The sequence below is a fragment of the Dromiciops gliroides genome, chromosome 4, assembly GCF_019393635.1.
Source record: "Dromiciops gliroides isolate mDroGli1 chromosome 4, mDroGli1.pri, whole genome shotgun sequence".
Classification (NCBI taxonomy): Eukaryota; Metazoa; Chordata; class Mammalia; order Microbiotheria; family Microbiotheriidae; genus Dromiciops; species Dromiciops gliroides.
The window spans coordinates 56,022,205-56,038,957 of record NC_057864.1 but is presented as its reverse complement, the minus strand read 5'-3'; the positions used below and the strand labels follow the sequence as shown (position 1 = coordinate 56,038,957).

General features: G+C 38.7%; 1 protein-coding gene across 4 annotated transcripts in view; it reads right to left on the bottom strand.

Annotated features, from left to right (window-relative positions):
- PBX1 (PBX homeobox 1) overlaps positions 1–16,753 on the bottom strand; it is a 334,057-nt gene that overhangs the window by 36,140 nt on the left and 281,164 nt on the right. For 3 of the 4 annotated variants that reach the window (XM_044001860.1, XM_044001863.1, XM_044001862.1), the window contains exons 4-6: positions 12,210–12,400; positions 7,194–7,329; positions 2,245–2,404 (exon numbers count right to left, since the gene is read on the bottom strand). In XM_044001860.1, coding sequence (XP_043857795.1) covers positions 2,245–2,404; positions 7,194–7,329; positions 12,210–12,400 — 487 coding nt within the window. The remainder of the gene's footprint in view (positions 1–2,244; positions 2,405–7,193; positions 7,330–12,209; positions 12,401–16,753) is intronic. The other variant, XM_044001861.1, reaches the window with a different exon arrangement.

Below are 16,753 nucleotides of genomic sequence, written 5' to 3'. Positions count from 1 at the left end.
TGATAAAAGTAGAAGGGCAGGAGAGTTGAAGTGACTTGTTCAAGGCCTCACAGAAACTAGTCAACAAAGCCGATTTGAATACAAGCCCTGGGACTCCAATTCTTGAACTCTTTCCACTGCAGCAGATATAACATTAAAACTAAACAACTCTCTGAAGCTGGAAAAGTTTGGGAATCTGATTAATATTAAAATACTGACTTTCTTTCTCTTTAGGAAAGATTAAGAAGTTAAGGCTATAGTGACAAAGAAGGTCCACAGTTCCTTTATTCCTATGGACTAGTCATGAAGCCAGTTGTGATTCAGATATTCTGTGCCAGAGACAGGAAGAAGTGATTTGGAGAATAAATGTAGATTATAATCATGATCAGTACAGTGCTAGACACATAGCAGGTGTTTAATAAATGCTTGTTAAATTGGATTGATCCTATTTTCAGAAGCATTCTGCACATTGTCCCCATTCCAATCATAAATGAACAACATGGAAAGAAAAAAGTGAAGAAATCAACCTTCCATTAGGATGAAACCAATATGGTAGCCATCAGCCTGTCTAAGAAATGACTAATTGACAAAGAAGCACACTTTTAGTTTGCTAGACATTCATTGAGATCCCATGTCTACAATGACATACCATGAAAAGCAAAAATTACCTTTATACTCAGGGGACTTATATAGGGTTAGGGAGATGGAATCTATACTGACTTTTGCATTTCTTAAAATATCCTGGTTTACAAACCCAAGACCATCATTTACACATACTTTCACTTAAACAAATGAAAAACCAAAAATAATTTTGCTGCTTTCTAGTTTGAGGCAGCCTCCGATCAGAGATGAGTATGCATGTCAGGTTTAGTCTTCAAGAGTACACAGGTAACAAGGCTGTGGGCATAGTCCAGCATGTCATCAATAAGATGTCAGCTTGAGGAAAGAAGAAAACTTCAGCAAAGAAATGAACGAGCTGGTGTTGACTCATGATTCCTTTCATAGAAACGTATCCCATAGTCCAATATCTGCTGTAGCCCAAACATTAGGAGGGCAGCATCATTATCAAAGATCAAACTTACCTAATGGAGTAAATTTTTAACCAAATACTTTTCTTCCACAGGAGAAGAAAAAAGTACCAAATAGTTCTTTTCCCCTATCATATTTCAGAACAATCAAGACAACATTTCATTGACTTAAGTCTACATTCTACATATCCTGGAAATTCACACTCTTGGCATGAGGTTCCAAAACAGGGGGTAAAAAACCCAGCAACACAGTATAATGATCAACTTTGACATGAGTGGTATGAACACATATCCACAAAAATAAAACCCGGCACACACATCATATGTGCGCCCACACACACACTCACATACAGAATGATGCTGTGACAGGAGACCAAGGATCTGGGAAAGATGAATTAATCACTATGAAATTTTCTTTGAAGTTAACGGAATGAAAAACAACCAAATATAAATAGGAACTTTAAAAAAATTAGGTATATAAATAACTCTAGTCTTGTTTGTAGACCAGAGCATTCTAATGAGATGTTTGTGAAAGGAATGTAAAACCCACATGGAATGCAGACTTGCAGGTGAACTAGACATTACGGGAGGCGCAGCAAAGGCTAGACGATTGAAGAGTGGTTCTTAAGCTTCTTTTGTGTCAAGAACCCCTCTGTCAATCATGTGAAGCTTATAAAACTCTACTCAGAAAAATGTTTTTAAATGCATAAAATAAAATGAATAGGCTTACAAAGGAAATAAATTACATTTAAATACAGTTACCTATAAAAAAACACAAATTCACAGATGCAGGCTAAGAATGCATGAGATAGAACATTACAGGAATCAGTGATGCTGCCCTCCCGACCATCACCCCTGCCCCAATAGCACAACAACGGACTGGCTGTAAGAAAGGTTTTGTTTATTAGGTCACTCAGGTGAGAACAGGGAGGCCTCATCATCATCAAACCAACCAAATGCTCAAAGAGGACCCTTATGCAAAAATGGCTCAACTGGAACTTGTCTATGCAAAATCCTGGCAAGTTCTCTTCATGCCAATAGCATGAATAGGTCGTTCTTTAGAAGTGGGGAAAACCCCCAAAATAATAACAGAAAAATAAGGGAACAATAAAACACACAAAATATAACCCATTAAAAATCTGAACAATGAAAGAAAAGAAAAAACCCAATGGAATAAAAAACAAATGTAAGAAACGAACAAGAACAATTTGAACAAAACAAAACAAAAAAAACTAACCAGCTGAATTGGGAGTTGAGGGTGAGTTAGCTTGGCTTCCATGGGCTGACACATTGGTAGCTGTGACAGCCGTTTTGGCAGCATAAATATTGGCTTCCTCTTGAAATTTACCTATGTTCTTCTTGTACCGGATTCGCTTATTTCCAAACCAGTTTGACACCTAGAGCAAGTTCAAGAGAAGATAAGACAGTTAACCTTGCACCTTTCTCCTAATTTTTGGTAGAGGGGAGGGGGATGAGAAAACAAAGCCAGTTTATTAGTGTCTAGCATCATAATTTTCCAAGTAAAGAAAGAGCCTTGTATTTGAATCTGACGTTTCTTTCCTTCCTTCCTTCCTTCCTTTCTTCCTTCTTTTACCACTAAGGTTACACACTAGAAAAAGCTCCAGAACTGGTATCAGAAGACCTAGGTTCAAATCTTGGATCTACCTATATGACCTTAGTCAAGTCCCGTCATCTCTCTGGGTCTCAGTTTTCTCCTACATAATGAAGAACATAGACTTGATGATTTCTAAGGTCTAAAATCATACATTCCCATAGGATCCTACATGGCTATAACTATATCTATAATTCTAGTTTTATGGAGACATTGTAAAAAAATCACATGGCACTCTTCACTTAAACTGGAATCCTCTTAATTTAGTGTGCCCAATTCAAATTTGGTTGTCTGGTATTTATCTATAGTTTAAAATAGAATTAGCAAGAGCTACATGGCAAAAAGAAATGAATCAATTGACTCAGGCAAGGGGTGAGAGAGATATATTTTAAATCATCTTTATAAATATATAGGAACCTAGAGACAGGTAACCTTAATGTTAACTAGAGTAATATTTTTCCATAACAAAAACATATCATAAGATCATAGATTTATGGCTGGAAGGAACAATTACCTTATCTTATAGATGAGGAAATATGGCTCAGATAAGTAATGTGATTTGTCCAAGATAAATATAGTTATTAGTGACCAAGATAGGATTTGTGCACAGGTCCAATGAGTTAAATTTTAGCACATTTGCAACTGTACTTTGGTGCCTCCCATATACATATGTTTATATAATAAATTCTGACATATATAAAAATAAAAGTATCAAATTTCTTACATGCACCTAAATATTACCTATGTCTAAATAAAACTTAAAGAAAACCACAATGGTCTTCCTGCTTGTCCCTTTGAATTCAAAGCTTTACTTATGAAAACTAATGAACAAATTCAACCTAATTCACTTTGCTACTTTATTTCCTGTTTGTTGCTCATAGCAGCTGCCACTGGCCCTTTTTCTTTCTGCAATGACTGAGAACTTGTATGCTTAAGTGGGGAAGTTGTTAAAGTCAACATTGAATACTGTGATTCTTTCCTTACAGAGATAAGCATCATGATTCTGATGCCTTTGACCCTGTGTTAAAAACATTTCTGATTTTATTGACTCCAGGCTTGCCTGGAGTCAGCTAGCAGAGGTACCTTTGAAAAACTGTATGGGAATAGAATATTTGTAAACTGAATAATAGCATAAAGGCACAAAGCCATCATTTGATGATTATTTCATGAAGTGGAAAAAAAAATCATCCATTAAATAAATGGGGGGGTATAAATGTATATATTGTTTTGTTTTTCTCTTAAAACAACAATCATTTCTACTTGAATTTCCTGTGTTACTTAATTACATGTCCCTTCGAAATAACATGCCTTGGTCATTCTGCTTTGAGGTCTTGCCTCTCAGGAACGAAATCAACTACTTGACTTATCTAGACTGAGATCCCTAACTCTTAGGGCATTAACTAATAGCAGCAGCACAAGGCTGGTTTCTAGAAATATGCATAAAAGTTGCTTGTGGTGGAACATAGAACACACTTTCCCATGGGAACAAAAATAAATTCATAGTTGCTTTCTCAGGATGGCCCACAAAAATCTTATTTAAGCTATATTTTAATTGAAATACTGTATGTTTGTAATGGGAAACGGCAGAAAATACTGTTATTATGGTAGTAATTAAAACAGAAAAAACATAAAAACAAATAAGAAATTTTTTTTTTGAAATTCATCTTGAATTCTGGTGCTTGAGGAACAGAATGTTTAATTAGAGGAGCTTGAGGGAGTAAAAAGAGATTTCCATAGAGATTCTGAAGGGGCCTTTTAGGTACTTCCTGAGAACATGAGAGGATGGGTTCTTTGTTATATCTGTTTTTACTTTAAAGCTTATGGTTTTCCTTTTACTTGATATTAGCACTCTCTTATACTTATAAGTCATTATTAGAATAATTTTCTTGGCTAATAAATGGAATGAAGAGAGGGAGATGGAGAATAAGAAAAAAAGAGGGGAAAGATGATTTTTCCTTAGTTAACAGATATGGGAGGAAAAAAAGCAAGAAAGGTTTATAGAAGATGTGTGTGTGTGTGTGTGTGTGTGTGTGTGAGAGAGAGAGAGAGAGAGAGAGAGTGTATGTGTATGTGAGGGGGTATTGAGGAGATGAAGAAAAGACAGAGAATGCCTGAGGTAGAAATAATTAAGTTCTGAGAACAGAAGAAAGAAGAAATGAAGGAAACATGCTGAGTGCAGGATTCCTGAAAGGGCAAGAAAGGAGGTGGTGGGGAAGAGATGTTAATCTGTAAGTTTCTCATAATGACCACTAGGTGGCACTCTCTTCTTAAGAGAGCATTCAAAATCTTAAGAGAGTTTGAAGTGGCTTCATACTCAAATTTTATGCTTGTTTGGGTTTTTTTACTCTTCAAGTAGCTAAAATTTTATTTGTCTTCATAAGGCCTTTTTAATGCTATTATATATTTGTCTAAGCAAGAGAAAAGGGACTACAGGATATATAATGAGGAGCTGCTGGAAGCCCATGGATTTGAAATTCCTGGTCCAATCAATTCCCAACAAAGGGTAACTGCAGTCCACAAGGGAAATGGAGGACTGCCTTTTGAAGATCTTGAACTGGACATCTTGTAGGCTTCTCAAACAGACTGTTTCCCCCTCCACAAAGAATACCTGATGATCTTTTCCAAAAAATATTCGCTTCTTTTCAGTTTCCCTGTTGCTTCCAGGCACCTTCACTTCTACCTCTTAGCTACTATGACTTCCTTGAAGACTTGGCTTGAGGTTACCTTCCATTTACACTCTATACGTCTTTTATATACATAGTTATTTGCTCTCTTATTAGAATGTCAGCTCCTTGAGGACAGGGGTATGTTTTTGGACTTCTTTGTATCCTACAGTCTTTAGTATAGTACATTATGCATCTAGCCTTGTTGACTGACTGGAATCCAGGTCTTATGCACACAAATCCAGGACTCTTTATTTTGTTTTATACTATTCTACATCCTCAAAATAAAATTGCTGTTGGTAGAGTAGAATACCATGATTGCTATCTTGAGCAAGTAGAATGATGGTGAGAGAAGCACAGTACTTTAGAGATGCATGTGAGAGGGATGAATATGGATGAAAATTACTCATTTGTGCAGCTAATACCAAAGGAAATGCTATTCCCTTCTCGTATTCCAAAAAATTACATAGTTTTTAGGTCACTTCAAAGAATATGGATCTGACAAGAACAAAATCAAACCTAATGACCTTTGAGGTTGACCACAGAGGCTTCACCTACTCAGAGGTTGTTCAGATTAGAAATGACCTTTGTCAAGGTTGAATTTCCGAAAGTAACTCTGGATTCAAATGGATTAGATTCAGTGGCACTTTTTTCATGTGATGTTTCCATTCATAAAGTTTTGCATCCTGACTAGACCCAATTCTGCTTAGAAAACACAGGCTGATGCATTCCTTCCTCCCTGAATCCCAGGGTATAATATGATCCAAGGTTAGACAAACTGAAAAATGTTGGACAGAATCTCTCCTAAGACTAAGCCTCCCTTTTCATTTGCTTTTCTCTTTTTTCTCTCTTTTTATGGTGCTTTTCTGCTCTTCTGCACAGAGGTGAGGTTCTGATTATATAGGATGTATGGATGGAATGCTTTGAATGATCAAAAATATGTACATAAATAATTATAATATGTAATATATAAATAGCATAATATATAACTGTGATATCTAATATATACAGTAATGGCAAGCCAGTGATTATATAGATACTATAAATATATATATATATATATATATACATCCCTTTCTTTCTATGTGATGCAGCTATATACATTATCTATATAGATGATAGATATGTATAGATAGATAATAGATAGAGATGTAGATATTGACCTAAATATACATCTCTTTATCTGTAAACAGTGGCTTACTACTATACCAGAATGAAATGTTATCTCCATGATTATAATAGCCTTAAATATGACATCTCCTGAGTCAATATTCAAGAAATGTAAGTATTTTTCTTTGTGGTTGTTCTATTGTCACAGGGTACAATTCTATCCTTCCTCCTGATTAAGAGACTCAGAGAGAGTTAGTCAAAGAATATAGGTCCCCATCTTTTCAGATGACCTTTATAAGTTACTCTAGTGTCTATTCACTAATTCAAAAAGGTCTTGTGTTTTTCAGAAGTGGAGGGGGTACTTTTGTTGTCTGTGCATAAACCAAAATGATCGCCTGGCTTTTATGTGCCTGCATCAGCATTTTTGTTCACTTTAAAAGAGGATATGCTCACTAGGAAGGGACAGAGACCATTCCAGAACAGTATCACAAACTCAAATATGGCCAATGTAGAAGGTATCAGAATTCAGAAGCAACCTAGAAGTTTCCAAGATCAACTTTTCATTGTTACCCAGTCTCTGCCAAGTTATCTCTTGCTCTTGCTAATCCGAATGACACCTGTTACCTACAGAACCCCCCACTCCCACCCTCAGACCTCTTATACACTTACCCTGCTATTCCAGACTTCAGCTGTAAGGACTCGCCTGATAAGTGTGCTCTAGAAAGCAAAAGGTTCCACTACCCTGCCATAGAGCTCTTCTGTGGTGAGGCCTCAGCCTGAACCCATTGGGTGCCCCCTTACCTGTGAGACCGTGATGCCACATTTCTTGGCTAACTCCTCTTTGGCTTCCTCACTGGGGTAAGGGTTGCTGAGATGGGAATAGAAATACTCATTCAGGATTTCTGTGGCTTGCTTGTTGAAGTTTCGTCTCTTCCGCCTTGACAAAGAAAATTAAATAAATCAATAAGTGTGATCCAAATAATAATAATATAATTATTATTATTATATATAAAGACAAGCACATTAGTACAGCATCTGAAGGGCAGAAGACCTGTTCTGTCTGGAGTATCAGGTGAACCTGAAGACACTCAGGGAGAGGGTCTCTTTGTTAAAACAATACTCATTGTCTTCAAAAGGCATTAAATTATGCATTGTTTCGAGCTCTGAATAGAGACAACAACATAGCTGTCAGTTAAATTTGTTACTTTCTCTAACTTAGAAGCCTCTTGAAATGGAAGCCAAATGATCATTAATTTTTTTAAGGCTCACAGACCACAATGAAGCCCCCAGTGGCTGTACCCAATCAAAAGGAGAGAGGTAAGGCACAGCTGCCAAGTGGCAAAACAAATAAACCACTAGAAATCTTTTGTAACATGTAGGTCACTAGAAAGAGAGAAAAAACACATTATGAATAAGGCACTTTTTTCTTTCCTTTTGTAAAGTGCTAATTGAACTAATTTAAAGTGAGAATCACTTTATTGCTTCTTCACAACAAAGACCATTGGATCACTGGTAGGGCTGTTGAGGGAGCTGAGGCTCTTAGCAGGCCCTGAGTGTCTTTCTTTGAGAGTGTGAGCTACCATCTTTAAATTAGCTCAATTAGCACTTTCTCCCTTTATTGCTTTTATCAAAAGGTTTTCCTTACAGATGTGAAAAGATTTCCAACCAATCTCTGGTGGTACCAGTGAACAGATTTTCCCAATTTTACCAAGAGAAAGCACTGGATCTTGGTACTCTGTTAATATTCACTGGAAATTCAGCTAATATTGTATTTTCAATGTCCCTCCTGGGTTAATTAACACAATAAAGTGCCTGATTTTACCGGATGAATACCATCTGTCCACAGGTATTAACCACATCTGTCCAGATTATGCCAAGCTCAATCCTCTCTCAAAAACCATGCTGAGTTTCTGGGTCATTCAGCATCCAAAAGTGGACAGATTGGAATTTTTTTAAACTTAGCTTAAAAGTGGGCATGTGATCAAGATCCCTTCCTGTATGATGGTGAAAACTGGAGGAAGATGGCTAAGTTGCTTATGTTGTACTTTCCCGATTTATGCATGTCTTCTTATAGACCTCCTGGAGAAAGTTGTGTCGTGCAAAGGGAGACTGGACCCTGGTGTTCATTCATCTGCCAGCCCCTGTGTACATCTATTGTGTATATTCTGAAATTCTTCCAGATGATCTTAAGGGAAATCTCTCATAAAGAGAAGGTGGTGGTGCATTTCAAGGTTGCTTGCAATGAGCAGACTTTGACTGGATCGATCAGAGCCTATCATAGATATCTCAAAATTGTTCATATTCTTCTTTCTTGCTACCCTTCTCTTTGCCATTTTACCACTTCTGAAGACCTTTACTAAGGGGATATACAGGAGGGAGGCTCAGAACTAAAATTCAAAATAGCCAATTTTGTCTCCTATAAGCATCTTTGGTAAAAGGTTTGGTAGAGGAGGCAAAAAATAGTCCACTAGAAAGACGATTGAATTTGGACTTTTAAGGAACCAAATTCAAATTCTGGCTGTGCCACTTATAACGGGTGGTGACCCTAAGTAATTCACCTCACCTTCTAGGATTCAATTTCCTAATTCATAAAATAAGGGGGTTGAACTAAATGGCATCTATGATCTTTTCCAAATCCAAATTAAAAGTTTCTATAATTAAAACTAATTGAGGGGCAGCTAGGTGGTGCAGTGGATAAAGTACCAGCTCTAGATTCAGGAGAACCTGAGTTCAAATCGGGTCTCAGACACCTGACACTTACTTACTAGCTGTGTGACCCTAGGAAAGTCACTTAACCCCAATTGCCTCACCAAAACAAACAACCCCCCCAAAAAACAAAACAAACAAAAAACTAATTGAGAACCTTGTAAGTAGTTTTCACTTGCCCAAACTATCCCTGCTTTCAATTACCATGGATGCAGCAATGTATATCCTGAATACAACCGTCCCTCTATCTGAAGCCTTACATCTATGTTCATCTTTTTTTCTGAAATAACTGGTTGTGCCAGTGCACTGAGAATGAGAGGGAGGATTCCACTTGACTACTAGCACATATCAAAGCCAAGCACTCAGTAGAGAAGTGCTACACGTCCATGGGTAATTATCAAACCTTGTACTGTAAATCTATCAAATTGCTAAAACTAATCCCATCACTGCACCAGGCTCTCATGTATATTATTTTTTTCCACAGCAATATGTCTCGAAGAGCGAGCCCCCATTCATAAGAGGTACATGTTGTGTCAGAATTTCTATGGCAGCAGCAAGATTTTCAGGAATGTTTCTTTTCTGACTTGGTGCCTTAGCTTAGACAGTTCTTCCAATTATAGCTCATGACACTGGAGGAACTGTGTGGCATCCCTAGACTGGAGAGGACAGAGTTAAAGTACACACAAAGCTGGGAAAGTTGTTCAGCCCTTCCCCAGGGATGGAATTTGAGGTTATTTTCTTTTCCTGGCATTACATTTCCTCCTCCCCCCACCAAAAAAAAGAAATTAAAATTAGGATCATTATCAACAAAACAACAACAACAACAACAATACAACTATCTTAAAGAAAGCTTGCCACAGAGGTAATAAAGAAACAATTTCAAAGACATTTTCTTCTTTGTTCTGACCAGTCTGGTATCAAGGGGACTTTCCTTGCAAAATCTAAAACTTCAACTAAAAAAATCCATAGTCTTAGCAAAGGCTAATAGAGGGAAAAGGGGGGTTGTGCATAAAATCCTGCAGTATATTCTTGGCAAGTGCCATTTGCCTGGCTACCTTGGATTTAGAAAAAATTAAAATAAAAAAAAAATCAGATGAGAACACTAGCCTGGTCCTTCCTTCTTTTCAACTTCTCACTTCAAAAGATTTGCTGGCTGTGTCAAACTTTCCTTTTCTAAGTGGGCTGATGTAAATACCAACTCTAGCATTTTAACTAAGGAAGTTGCTATGGAAATGCAAGCAGCACAAGCCCAGCCGGGCTCAAGGAACAGGAATCAGCGGGCCAGTAGGCACTTGTACTTGGCATCCCCAGGAAATGGAATGATTTCAATAACCAAGACTGCCTCAGGCCTTCAGCACACAGAGTGAGGAGAAAGAGGGTAAGACCACCTGTTGATTAGAAGTCTACCAAGAAGTGGCCCCTCTCACAATTCCACCATTATGTCCAACATCAACAATGTCTTTCTGGGAGCATACCCCAGACTGAATGGGAAGGGGGAAAAAAAAGCAAGGTAGGCTTTCCATAGGGTGACTTCCTTGAATTGTCCCTATTTAACAGGGTGGCAGGGCCTATTGATTCTCATTTCATTCCTAGATTTGATATGAACCATAGAGCTTACTCACTGTTAGCAGTTTTGGAAAGGACTTCCCAGCAGCCCTTTAGCACTGGAGGACCACAGTGACACGAATGAAACAGGGGTTACAGAGATGAAAAAGAAGTACTTAAAGCAGGTATTCCCAACCTGTCAACCACAGACTTCCTTGAGGGGTGGGACAAAAATCACTACAAATGGTCTATGACTCTGCATGAAATAAGCACTCTTTTCATCTTTAGCTTCAACAAAATATGAGCTCGGTAAAATAAGTTAACATATTTTTTAGATCAATTAAAGAACGTCTCGCATGCATATGCAATACTGTATGCATATAGAGGCTGCTAGACTTAATAAAAACCAATTCGTTTACAAGTATTACAGAATTAAGAGAAGCAATGTGATACAATGGGAAAGGCAGTGGATCTTGAATCAAAATACCTAGGTTCCAATCCTGCTTCTGATATTTATTTGCCTGTACACCCTTGGCTAAGTCATTGACCTTCCTCAGCCTCAGTTTTCTTGTTGTTCTAGATGGCATCCAAGGTTCTTTCTAACCTTAAAGATCCTATGACTTTATATTGTTCTTCTTCCATCCTATATTTTCTCAATAAGTGGATACTATGTGTTCTAAAAGAGGGGGCTATGATATTTTTGATGCAAAAAAGAGGTCTTCGTATTACACATGAGACAAATGAGTCCAAGGGAGATTAAGAAACTTCCGAGAGAGAGAGAGAGAGAGAGAGAGAGAGAGAGAGAGAGAGAGAGAGATATGCGGCAGGGTGGGGGGGTAAAGAGAAAAATCGGAATCCTAACCCAGGTCCTCTGATCTCAAATCAGACATTCTTTTTCTACTCATCTCAATCTAATCGAACAATTTTCCTTTTTGGAGAGAGTGCCAATGAGGGGCTACCAATAAGTTGCTCTGCAGAAGGCTTCATATATTCACAGTTAAGACACATTTATTCTACTTGTTGAACATGATTGCTAAGGGCTCCCTCCCACTTATCCGTGTGAGTGATTCCAGAGGCAGAAGGTGTCTTCGCTCTATGGGCACCTGCTGTGTGCATTTTGTAATTACCACAGGGTCATGGAACTACCTAACTTTTCTTCTACTATGCAAAAACATATACTTTTCAAACCACAAATCATTCATTGTTCTCTGATCCTCTATCAAATCACTGAACTATCTAGCCTGGGAAATTTTTGTTTATTTGCTTTTCATCTGAATTATGACAATGACCTCTGAAAACCAGGGAAAGCTATCCTTTTCTCTTCTTGATTTAGATGTCCATGAAATTTGATACTACATGTTACAAAAATTGGATCTATCTAAGAAATGGATCAATACATTACTAGATGTTCTGGACAGTTAATGAGGGCTCTGTTATGTTGTCTAATGAAATCAGGAGGTTTATCTTCCTTCCTTCTTTCCTTCCTTCCTTCTTTCCTTCTCACCTTCTTTTCTTTTCTTTTTTTATCTTTGTAAAAAGATCCAGAATGCAAGGAAAGAGACTCACCTTGCATCCAAAAACCGTGAACGTAGGATCATAACTGCTTCACATGTGCTCTGCTTGAGCTGCATCTGGATGGAGCTGAATTTGCGATGGATGATGCTCACCATTCTTTCAATCTCCTTTGGTGAGATGGGCCTGGTCCGGCTCTGCTCACGAAGCAGGTTCATCACATGTGTAGTGAACTCATTGCATGCCTGAAATAGCAGGAAAATGAAAGAAATTCCAAGGAATTAAGTGTCATTGAAGAGAACACTGGTGGTCCATGTTGGTGACCTGAAGTCAGGATGGGTGGCCAATTGGAAAATGCTATGACTGCCTAAATACCAGACCATTCAAGTATGTATTACATTTAAATCTCTTGGTGGCTTGGTTCTAACATATCTTGCCAACTTTCTTTAATAACATTACTCCCTTTCACATACTCAGCAATTAGTGTTTGTCTTTTGTTCCCAAAGAGTACCATGACTTGCACTGAATTGGATTTAAGTGAGAGAGGGCTGTGTAAGGTCACCAATCCCACTCTGTTCTCCAGAGCTATCTGGGTCCAGTGGATATAAATATATATCAGGACTACTTAAAATGGCCCTGTATGTTTAAGGCAATTAAGGTTAAGTGACTTGCCCAGGCTCACACAGCTAGTAGGTGAGATTCAAACTCAGGTTCTCCCAACTTCAGTGCCCTGTGCTCTATCCACTGTGCCACCTAGCTTCCCCTACTCAGCAATACAGGCAAGATGGAATTCCTGCTGTCCACATGTGACATCATCACCTTTCAGTTTTGTGTAGAGGCAACTAGGTGGTACCATAGTGCATAGAGTGCTAGACCTAGAGTCGGGAAGACCCAAGTTCAAATCCAGCCTCAAATACTAACCAGCTATGTAACCCTGGGCAAGTTACTTCAACTGTGTGCCTTGGTTTCTTCAACTGTAAAATTAAGATAATAATTGCATTTACCTCCCAGGGTTGCTGTGAGGATAAAATGGGATAATATTGGTAAAGCTCTTAGCACAGTGCTTGGTACACAGTAAGTGCTTAATAAATACCCATATACCATACAAAGAATGCATTCTCTCTTCACCTCCTCCTCTTTAAATCCCTCAATTACATTAAGTACTACCTTCTACATGTGGCCTTGCCTATTCCCTTCAGTTTCTAGAGTTTCTTTCCAGAAAAAAAAATAAAGAAAATGATACTGTATTTGGTATGTGTATATATACACACACACACATGTTCCAGCTCCTTGAGAACTTGCTTCATTTTTGTCTCTATAACCCCAGCACATAACACAGCATCAATTAGGCACCCAGTAGGTCTTTGATAAATGCTTACTGCTTGATTGATTGACACTAGCTAGCTCTGTCCCCTTCCTAGGTTTGGTCTCTTACATGATTCTGACATGTCAGAACACATACAGTGAGTTGATACCATGGAATGAATCCCTTCATTGGACAATTTAAAGGTAAGATAGATGGCTTCCTTCCTTTTTCTTTCCTTCCTTCCCATGACCTCCCTAAGTCAGATGGATAGAGTTTAGACCTCTTAGAAGTACCTTTCAGTCTAAGTCTTCACAGTGAGATGAATCCTCCTAGTGAGAAGGCCAACTTCTTATCCAACTCTGTTGGGCAAGATGAAAGATAAGAATGCCAACTCTGCTGAAAACTTTTTCCCCTCTGTGTTCTTGAGTCCTGAGGAATCTCAATCTCTCTCTCTCTCTCTCTCTCTCTCTCTCTCTCTCTCTCTCTCTCTCTCTCTATATATATATATATATATATATATATATATATATATATATATATATATATATGGCAGGGCAATGAGGGTTAAGTGACTTGCCCAGGGTCACACAGCTAGTAAGTGTCAAATGTCTGAGGCCAGATTTGAAGTCAGGTCCTCCTGAATCCAGGGCTGGTGCTTTATCCACTTCACCACCTAGCTGCCCCGAAGGAGACTTGATATTGAGAGAACAAAGGGACTCTTAGGTGAGATGCAATGTGGGACAGCTGTCCTCATGTTCATTTCCAAGGCATAGGGATCATTTCTTGAAACCACAGAGCAAATCATTTATTTTCTCTTTAGTCCTATATCAAACCACTGGCCTATTTAGCATTGGTCATTTTTTTCTGGCTAACCTGATGGTGACACCCCACAAATGGGCAAAGATATCTTTCCTTCTGTTAAGTTAGAGTTGACTCCTCAGTTTAATATTATAGGTTTCAAAAATCAGAGGCCATTGTGAATGGATAAGCATATCGCTGCATTCTTATTCCAGCCCTGGCCTAAAAGTTATGGTGCTGAGGGTGGATTAAAGACTTTTAGTGAATAAGAGAGTTAAAATGGGACTGATAACCTTTTCTGACAGAAATCCACCTTGGCCCATTTTCCCTTCTCTATTTCAAAGACAAGCAGATTTTCTTCTACCCTTATTCCCAGAATCAACATCCTCAGGGACTTTTCATATCATCACGGTCCTTTCCATATGATTAAAGAGCTTTCTCAAGAGACAAGAAAGTCCTCAGATTATATTCTGGGCTAAAAATGTCCTTTTCTGCTTTTGAAATTTGATGCTTTTAAAAATACTATTAAAAAGTCAGGGAATATCAGAGGTGGAAGACAACCTCTCATTCAAACCCTTCATTTAACATCATAGATAAGCTGACTTGACCAAGGTCACATAGCTACTACGTGGCAGAACTTATGAAACCCAGGTTTTGTAACTCTTACACAAGTGATCTTTCCACTGCACTGGATGACTGGCATCATTAATTGCCGTTTAAGCATCCGTGATGTTGTTTGCCGATTTGAACATTTAATGTAATGTATAATGACTGCGGAGGTGGGGGAGCATATTTACAGATTACTCTATGTACTGTCAGATACTGACCATGATCTTACTATTTTTGCTGACCTTGGATTTAAAAAAAATGATTATTATAAGGGGTTCTTGTGGGACAGGTAGAAAAGTGATATATTTGGAATGAAATTCATGCCAGAAAAGAAGGCATCACTAAAAATGTATAAAGAGTCGAGATTGTCTAAATTCAGAGGAGTGTATGCCTGGGACTGAGCTTGGATTCTTTCTTTTGCTCTGCTACCTGGTGATCAGATTACCTCTTGAGACTCTTAGAAAGATGAATTAATTGGGTTTGTTAGAAAGGTACTCTGAGATCTTCAGATTCACTGAGTTTTGAGTAATAGTAGTATTGCACTTATGATTCTGGTTACATCATTATTCTTCACTCACTAAGCTCTTTACACCTGTCAATGAAGGACCTTTTTTTTTTTACATACCTGCCGTTGGTTTACCCATTTCACAATGAAACCCTCCAAGCCTTGTTAACAAGTGGAGAGTAACCAGATTAAGAGAAGAAGACAAGGCTGATGCCTGAACAAAAGAGGCCACAGGCCTGATTTGGGATTCTTTCCTCTGGTGTACCTTAGGGTCCCTGAACTTTATTCCTCAGTGCCTCACTTTCTTCATCTGTGAAATGGGGGAAAACTACCCCATCAGCAGGGAGGGTGATGCCAGTGGCCTCTGGAGATTCTAGTGAAGGCCACTTTAAAAAAAATCTATGTGAAAGCACTTTGATCCCCTCATAAAAAAGGCTCTTTCAAAATCTTTACTGCTTCCCACTACTTTACTAATCCATCCATCCACCTTGGGGATACTTCACTAGGGCTCGGTTTTCTTCTTGGCAAAGTGGTGGTAATAATAATTGCCTCCTCCCTACTTTGCTGGGATATTGTGAAGATGAATGAGATCATGTCTACACAGCACTTTGATCTCCTTAGAGAAAAGTGCCATATAAATATAAGGTATTATTATTAGCTTCTCCCTGCTCCCCTCCTCCGCCCAAATAACACAAAAAGGAGGAAATGCAACCTGGCAGCAACTTGGCTAAGATTCTATAAGGCCAAGGGAGTGGGGATCAAGGGGAGGGTAGGCACACAGTGGGCATCCCAGCCCCCTTTTCTGGGGAAATGCTGCAGCATGCTGGGCAGCCGCTTCCCCACCTCGTAGGGGCTCAATGGGAGGAGGGATAGCATGTGAGGCGATATTGTAGACTGCACCAGCTCTCAGCTGGGAAGCCCCGGTTCTTGGCTAATAATAATGTACTTCATTACGGTGAATAAAAATACTCACAATATCTGATGTTTATGCTGGGCTTTTCAGCAAGGAGCCCTCCCATCCACAGACAGAGGAGTCATTTCCCCCACTGCTGAGGTGGACCACAACAGCTGCTTAACAGCTGCTTAGGAACACACAGTAGAAAGCAGCAGAGAGTCCCATGTCCACTTTGGATGGACAGAACATAATGACCCAGATTTTCCCAGGACCTAAACCACACCCTGGCGGCAGATTTAGAAGCTGTATCAGCCGCTGGATTCTTTAGGGCCACAGTAACTTAACTATTTATTGGTGGCATTATCTAATGAAATTTGAGTGGCCATGTACCCTGAATATGCCTGGGCCAGTTTCCAAAAATGTGTTATGAACAACTCCTAGTCTTTCTTATTTCATATTCATAGATTGCTTAAAGGCTGCTTCTC